Source organism: Limulus polyphemus, unplaced genomic scaffold, assembly GCF_000517525.1.
Source record: "Limulus polyphemus unplaced genomic scaffold, Limulus_polyphemus-2.1.2 Scaffold5547, whole genome shotgun sequence".
Classification (NCBI taxonomy): Eukaryota; Metazoa; Arthropoda; class Merostomata; order Xiphosura; family Limulidae; genus Limulus; species Limulus polyphemus.
The window spans coordinates 1-8747 of NW_013671157.1; the positions used below are offsets into that span (position 1 = coordinate 1).

At 32.0% G+C, this 8747-nt stretch overlaps 1 protein-coding gene across 1 annotated transcript in view; it reads left to right on the forward strand.

Annotated features, from left to right (window-relative positions):
* Positions 1–1541: 1541 nt before the first annotated feature.
* Positions 1542–8747, forward strand: part of LOC106472720 (basic leucine zipper and W2 domain-containing protein 2-like) — a 40578-nt gene continuing 33372 nt past the window's right edge. Inside the window, exons 1-2 of the mRNA XM_013933376.2 lie at positions 1542–1644; positions 5987–6057. Of these exons, the coding sequence (XP_013788830.1) occupies positions 5997–6057 (61 nt within the window). The 5' untranslated portion in view covers positions 1542–1644; positions 5987–5996. The remainder of the gene's footprint in view (positions 1645–5986; positions 6058–8747) is intronic.

Sequence of the window (8747 nt, forward strand, 5' to 3'; positions counted from 1 at the left end):
TAAAGTTATATTCGGAAAGAATAAACCAGTTTTATTAAGTAAGGTCTTGTGTCGCTAAAGTTTCGTCGGAACGAAGTTACGGAAAGTTAACTAACAAACGGAGACGTAACAGCTACTTTTCTACTGGTAAAATTTTATGAGCGCTTAGTGTGAGTTTTGTCTTAGTTTAGGCATATATTTGCCCATTGCTATGCATTATATAAAGAAAATTTAGTTACACAGAAACTATAAATGTTCACTATATTTCCAAATAAATTTCCATGATAATCTCCAGTTGCAGTTTAACGTTTTATTTCTCGAACTGATGCGACAAATAGCCAATAGCTACAGTAAATCATCATGAGCCGTATCAGCTACCAACTAGCTATGTTTATTGTTGCGTCATCGAGGTCACGTGACTGGTATGGCGCCCTCTATTTTCTAGAACTATCTTGTTCTTTCATGAATGCTCTAGTATTTACTAGGGTAGGCGGGTATATATAAGAGGGGACAACGTGACGCGAGGATAATGTAATAGTGTGTGTATAGGTAATGAGTAATTGAACTGCAGTCAGAGAGAGACGTATTGTTGAAGTTAACGTTTGTTGTTAAAACGTTTGTAAAAGAGCGACTGTTGAAAATAAGCGTATCGTGAAGTTATATTCAGAAAGAATAAACCCGTTTTATTAAGTAAGGTCTTGTGTCGCTAAAGTTTCGTCGGAACGAAGTTATGGAAAGTTAATTAACAAACGGAGACGTAACATTATTATCATCACAATCTATAAAGTTAGCTACCATATCAAGTAATCCTTTGCCCATAGTTGAGCTTAAAAAAGCCAGCAAGCGAGAGAAACAAAAAATTGGGAATTTAAAAACCTGTAGATAGGGATCATAAAAAAGTAAGGACACAAGGCTGGAGATACTGTAGACATTATTTACTCAAACTACAAATATCTCTTTTGACTCCACCAAACATAATTCTAGGTAACAGCATGGAGCCAAAATAGGGGTTTGTAGTTTGAATAAATAATGTCTACAGTATTTCTAGCCTTGCTTCCTTACTTTTTTACGATCCCTTTTATAGGTTTTTTAAATTCCCAATTTTTTATTTATCTTGTACGATATACTGATTTACGAAATGTTTGTTTTATTTCTCAATTAGAAATTACTGAAATCATAAAGATATACGAAACATTTATTGCGATCGCATGGGGACTTCAGCAATCAATATCAGAGAGACCAATTCATCGATACAATTTCTCAACTGTTAAATATTTTTTCTCCGCATTGATTTACCTTTTTTTGGCTTAAAACTAGAACTATAATGATTTTATATATTTTTTTTTTACTAAAATCTTCCTTTGTAACTGGAGTTTACTGGTTTTTGTTTGTTTATTGTTATGAGCAACGCTATCTGTGCTGCGCTTACCACAGGTATCGAACACGATTATTAGCATTATAAGCCTTCACACTTACCGCTGAGCCACTGGGAAGGGGGGGGGGAGATTTACTGCTTAAATGGTCCTTTGTTTTTTTAATAGTATGATATCACAAGAATCTGTTTTTTAAACGTGCACGTCATCGAAGAATGAGGAATTAAGCTTGTCCGCTAGGTGGAGAAATTTGTGAAATTGGTAACTGTGAAAAACTGTTCAGGGACAACACGTAAGTGTTGCTTTTAAATTTTCATTATTTATATATTAATTAGATTAAAGTTAAACAAGTTAAGTATTTTCCATAAATAAAATTTGTAGTTAAAGTTTGATTTTACTTTAGGCTTTCTAGTGTTTATGTAACAACTATTGAACTAACGCCGTGTGTTACAAACTTACATTACTGTGCTGTGTGCCATTGTAACTGTAGTGTAACTTCAAATTAGTACTTGTAAGTTATAATTTATTGTGTTAGTTAACCGAAGTTAGGCTTAGCAGGTTAAGTCATAGTACTAACCTGGTTTACAACATTATGAATGCTGTTGTAACTTTATATTATAAAAGATTGGAGAACTTCATACTGTGTAGTAAACGCTTAAGTTCAGGAGTACTTGTTAAGTTGTTATCACTTATGTTATTTGAATTGAAATTAAAGTTGTGTTAGTTGTGGGATTTTTCTGTACATCACAGAAAATCTAAAGTGTACTTTATTCAGACGTTTAAATTATTAGGATTAAAATACTTTTTTTTATCTGTTTTATTGTTGGATTGAAAAGATGGGAAATTGAACTTGAATATTATGGTAATTGGTATAACTATAAACTTGAGTATCTGGATTCATGGATTAGAAAGCTACATTTAGTCTAGTTTTGGTTATCTGAATGTTTTGTAGTGGTAGATGGACTGTCTCTGTATTCTTATCAGTAATTTTTATTATAAATGTTTTTCTTTGTTTTTGTGAAATAAAGTGAACACCAAGTCTTATTTTGAATTTTATTTCCAAGGGCTAGCAAGGAGAAATTTGGTCCATCTAGGCTATCCATTTTCAGCTACCACCTTACTCTAAACAACATGACAAAACCACTCTTCATATATCCAATTTTGATATCTTTAATATTTATTCAGTCTCCTCTTAAACTCCTTCAGTAACACAGTATAACATGCAGACAACAAGGGACCACTCACCACTTGGTTCTTCAAGGCTATCACTGTATACTCATTTTCAAGAAAAATGTAAGTGCTGGTCTGCACTTATGCCAACTTCAACTCATTACATAAGTCAATCACCCTGTTAGAAAAAATAAAAGTGTCTTAACTGGATCCTAGATTGTCTTTTTATACATCTCAAACTTGTGTCTTCTCATCTTATTATCTTAAGTATACTATATTGCACAAATAAATCAGGGGCCTTTGCTGTAATGATTCCCATGATAATCTTGTAAACTTCATAAAGATTACCTTTTACTCTTCTTTTCTCAAAAGAAAATAAGATACCTTAACCTATTCCTATTAGATAACTCTTTCATTCCTAGAATCATCCTTGTTGTCCTTCCCTTAACTCTTTTCAGTAATTGTAAGTCAATATCCATTCTTAACTGAGGAGACCAAAACTGTACACACACTTCTATTTCTATAGGGAGATAATTACCTTGTTGTCTTGTAATCACTACATCTATAAATACAATTTCAAAGTTTATTTGCTTTACTGTTATTAACAAAACCTGTCTTTGATGGCTTCAGTTATTTATCCACCATTATTCCAAATTTCTTTTCTTCAGTCATGCTATTAAGTAGGTTCCATTCTATAATAAATGTGTAGCTCAAATTACCATAATCCAAATGCATTGTTCTCACACTTGTTATACTCTTGGTCATTTACCAAATATTTGTCCATTTTACCAATTGATCAAAGTCATTATAATTGGCTTATGGTATGAGTTGTCATCAGTGGTAGTGAGGGCCAACACTTTAGAAGAGTTTAAGAAAATAATCAACAACAGCAGCTCTTCCCTTACATAAAGAACTACTCTACTCATTTTTTAAAAGTTTTATCACTATTAAACAATTTATAACCTGGAATTTGAAAATAATTCCTATTATCAGTATTCTCCAAATCTAACTAAGTTTCAATAATTCCAGTTATAACTGTAGCTTGAGCCCTGGACTAATAGATTTTGTTTCTGATACTCCCAACATTGGAATAATAGTAAGTTTATCCTTAATTCTGACATACTTATCTTTAAAAATTATTATTATTTAACTGTTATGCTTTAAATATTTTTCAAATATCATTGTTGCCCTAGCTATCCTATCTGTTTTTTATTTCCAATATCCCTCACCACTATGCACATTTAATTTAAACTATCTTTAACGAATCAAAATATATTTAGAGCTCCCTTAAACATCCTGCTTCCTAATGTATTTAAGTGGTGTCTGAAGAGTATCCTACAGATCCAACCAGACCAACTGTTGCTCTAAGCATATTTTTGAAAATATTTCATATAAGCCTTGGACAATGTTCCCTTTACTTTTTTCAATCTATGTGTGGAATTAATTTTTTTTTTTGGGGTGGGGTAATTTTAGACCATCAACCCTATTGAATCATTAGGCTGCTTTGTAATGTTACCAGTTGGTTATTTGGGTTGTAGGCCAATTGACTGCCAGGGTCATTAAGGCTGTCAGTGTGTTGAGACTCCTCAACATTACTGAGGATGTGTGCGGCTGGAATAATCAAGTCTGCAGCATTTGATTGATTGGTGTGCAGACATGCAGCTTAGAGGAAACACTGGCCTTGGATCCTACTGAGTAAGTCATTCCCAAATCCCTAAACCTCTGAAGGAGTTCATTATTTTTTAAAGCAATTCTTCTAATTTCCAATATCATTTGCTCCAACACTGTACATCCCCTACAAAAAAAAAGGTTTTTAGTATCAACAACCAAAATGAAACATAGTTTTCCAAATGAGGTCTAACTAGTATCTCATAGAATGGATTGATGACCACCCAGTATTTCAGTGCTTTTAACCTGAAATCCTATTTACAAGCATCTCCAAATGTGGAATCATTCTGCTAGATCTTTTCTGAACCTTGTTTGATTTATGGGAAGAAAAGCATGTATTTTGTATTTTCAACTTGGGAACTATAAAAATAATATTACTAGCAAGTGATTATAAGAAACCAACAGTTGATTATTGTAAACATTAGCTTTTAGGAAAAGTAAATAAACAATTTTTGACCTATATCATATGTAATTTTAATGTAATTAAAAAATTTAAAGTATTATCTTATTTAGAATGAAAAACTGTGAAAAAGTACTTATGTAAAGAGACAGTGAGTAACTTAGTGGATTTGGGAAAAATCTTGTCAGCAAAGGAATCTGACCATAAAGAGAAATAAATCATTCTGTTTTAATTCTTGTTCTAGATGAAGCTCAAGCATTATATTGATAAAAACTAACTCAGTAATAGAGCTGGGGGATTAACTTGGTTATTTGATTGCCTGTGAGCATCCATTACATTGGTTAGTGTCATGTAAAATAATCGATTAATCAAAATTATGATGAAATTTATCAATGTTGTGAAAATATTCAACTAATTAAAATTTTTGTTTCTGATTATTCCAACTATTGCCATTATCAACTCTCATTATTTTTGATTAATTCAAGGCTGTTCAACTTACTCGATTAGTCAAGACTTATGAAAATAATTAAATAATCAAAATTAGTGCTTCCAGTTATTATTATTTTAAACTATTCCATCTATCCAAGTCTCATGAGAATAATTGGTTAGTTGAATGTAATCAATTAATAATCCTAACAATTAACTGGTTATTAAATGTCACTAATCACCCAACTTTATTCAGAATATATCACCATAGTTTTCAGAACTTGATTTTCAAATAGGAAAAAGTTTTCTGCCATTTTAAATGTTCAAATAATTCTATAAAATTATACTTCCAGGTTTGCTCCAGTGTAAAAATGTATCATGTGGAGTTAGTCTGGAAGGACAGTTTTACTTACTGTCAAATGTTTTTATAAAAGTGGTTGGAGTTTAACCCAAAATTTATAGTCTATAAGTGTGGAATATATGTTAAAGCAATTTCTTATGTTCACTATCGTTTATAAAATATTAAGTAATAAAAACCCTATAACCCAAGTGTTTTAAGTGCGTGGGTTATAGGTTTTTTTAATTTTGTATCAAGACTTCTTGAACTTGTGTGTTTTTCTGATATTATGAGTTTATAAAATATTGGTTTTTTATAATATATTTTTTTTTATAAAGTACCAAAAAACAAGATCTAAGATTTGAAATTATTAGTTGAACGAAACTTGTATATGTTTTAAACAATGAAGAAATATTATTGTTTATTATGTCTGTTGATATATTTTTAAGAATTTGAAGTTTAAAGCTGTTTATATCATATTTAAATTTAATAGCAATAATTGGAGTGATTTTTTTGTGTCCAGTGTAGTTTCTATAAGATTAATCACATTTGTGGAAGTCAGCAAACAGTAAAGAAAATCAGTCTTCTTCATTGTTTACATGTGTTTCAATTATGGATTCTTTTTTTCTGTAGCTGCATTTGTATGAATCAGAAAACAGAAAAGCCGACACTATCAGGTCAACGCCTAAAAACCAGGAAAAGAGGTTTGTTTAAAATCTATATAAATAATATGGTTGTGTTTCTCTGTCCAGAACTTTTCTTGCAAATTTCTCAATCAAGTGCTGCAAATCTCATATCATTAGAAAGGCCTTTGTCCAAGGAGTCCGGTTTGCATATTGGCTTTTCAATTCAGAATCACCTTACCTGTTTTTTTGCTTAGTCACATTTTTCAATGCAACAAGTATAGTACACAATAGCACGATGTTGTTGTTATCACATGATGACTAGCTTCAATTTCAAGTTTAGTTTTTTATTTGTAAATTATTTCCCATAAACAACACTTAATGCATGTGTAATTTCCTAAAGAAAAACTAACATTACACTAAATACAATTTCTGTGGGCTTTCTCCACTTATATAGGTCTAAAATACACGTGCAGTTCATTAAAAACCATATGCTTATCATTTTGTGAACATGCATTTGACATTTCTGCATATTGAGCTAATCTTGCCTTCATTACAGCTTTGCATTTACCTTACTTTGCAATAATATAGCTGTGGTTCATTTCTTAGACTGCTATAAACACCGTTTAGTTACTTATTTTTTTTTTACAATGGGTTTTATTCTTTGTTTTTGTGAGTTTCTTTGTTTCAACTCGTAAAGCCATGTCGTAAACTGAATGCTCATAACTGTCTCATACTGTGCATATTGTTATTTGCTTTACATGTAGTTTTATTAAATAAAGTTACATTTACGGGAGTTTGTTTGTCTGACTGCCTAAAATTTTTTCAAAGAGACCAGGATTTATTGATCTAACATATAATGCCTCAAAGAAAGCTTAGTTTAAATGGTGTATGTAAAAATGATAGAATAAAGAAAATTCAAGCACAGGGCATGAAAACTGCTGCAAATGTTTTGAGGGTTGTGGCTAGTAATATATAACTTGTAATAAAGAATGAAGTGTCAGAAATTTATTCAGCTCATTAGCCACCCCTTCTTCGATAAAAAAACAAACCCAAAATATCAAAATTAAACATTGCTATCCACCTGTTATGATCATGTAGTGTGCCAGCATGAATGCAGTTCACCCCTTTGATTGGGATCCCTCATCCTACCCCCACAAGGATGTTGGTTCCTAGCGGTCGAGTTTTGGATTGTAGTTGACTTACCAACATAATGATTCTCATCCTACCCACACATGAATGTCGGTTCCAGGCGGTCGAGTTTTGGATGCAGTTGACTTGCCATGTACGGTTCGTCGTGCCTTAGCCACCGTACACCTTGGAGCACATCCCTTATTTTATTCACATTCTGTACAATTATTTTCTCTCCCATTCAAATGTGCTCCTCACAGTTTGCTGCCTGGATCTGTCACACCTTTTCCACATCTGGATGAATAGTATACTTTGTACAAAAGTTGTATAGTCTTCCACATATAATACTCTTATCAGAGGGTCCCCTCAGTAGGTTGTCCTTCAGATGCTTTTGATGGATGATTCTGCTTTCTACCTCACACCAGTCTCTACACTTATTCAATGTGGGATTCTAGCTAAGTATGTGAGCAGAATTAAGGTCCCTTGTTGTAAACTGAAAATGTATTTCCAACAGGTACTTACTTCCACTCACACTTCCTACCCTTCCTCCCCACTGTCAATTGGTGATTACATTTCTGCTTAAACTTGAAGTGATAGTTAGGTAGAATAGCATAGAGGGAGTAACATGATTTGCGTGGATGTGTGGCACTACTATTGGTGGAGGTTTGTCGCATGATAATATTCATCTGAGAATCAGTTAAACCATGTGTGCGTGGAAGTGAAAGGCTTGTGGCATGTGAAAAAATGTATGCAAATAGAGGGCAGCACTGACCGGAAGTAAGTACCTGTCTGAAATACATTTTCAGTGTAGGAAAATTATAACTTTTATTCCCATCATAGAAAAAATTTTAAATGCTATACTCGTGTCACCTTCATATTCTCCCTATAGAACGGTTTTAAAGACTATGATCAAATCACCTAATTCTTTTATTGTCATTAATAAGAAGCTAAGAACTTGTAATATTCCCTGTGGCTCATTTCCAAGATTTTTACACTCACATGCTAATATGTTTTCTGTAATACAGGGGAAACATCACACTGATATTTCATCAGTTTTTATACAAAGTTACAATAAGCATCAGTTATTAAGTTCAAAATTTCCATTATTTGAACCCAGAGCTTTTTTTTTCTCCTTCCAACTGAACATTCAGCTAAAGGCTGTGATTTTATCAGCTGTTGCTTCTAAGTTCTTTTTCCACAGCATGAGTACTCCTATTATAGAAGAAACAAATACTAAAAAAAAAGAAATTAAGCATGTCCTACACATTCTTGTAAACTATTTAACATTGTGAAGGTCCTTTTTTTTTATTAAGATAAACTGGTCCTATAAAATGATTTATGGCTTTTTGAATGAGATGAGAGTAACTTGTAATATCGCTATACATTATATTGGTTTAAGCACGAATAGAATATTCAGTTATTAAAGTCTGTTAACTTTATGTTGTAACTAATATTAGACTTAGAACTGCTTCATCTTATTTTTTGCTTTGATGATGAGTGTATCAAACTGTAGTATTATAACTAATTCATTAAACATTATACAAATGTATGTAATCATGAACACATCTTCAGTATAATGTATTGTAATTTATTTGATTCTTAAGTAGAATGTTAATTATAACTAGCTGGAGTACCCATCA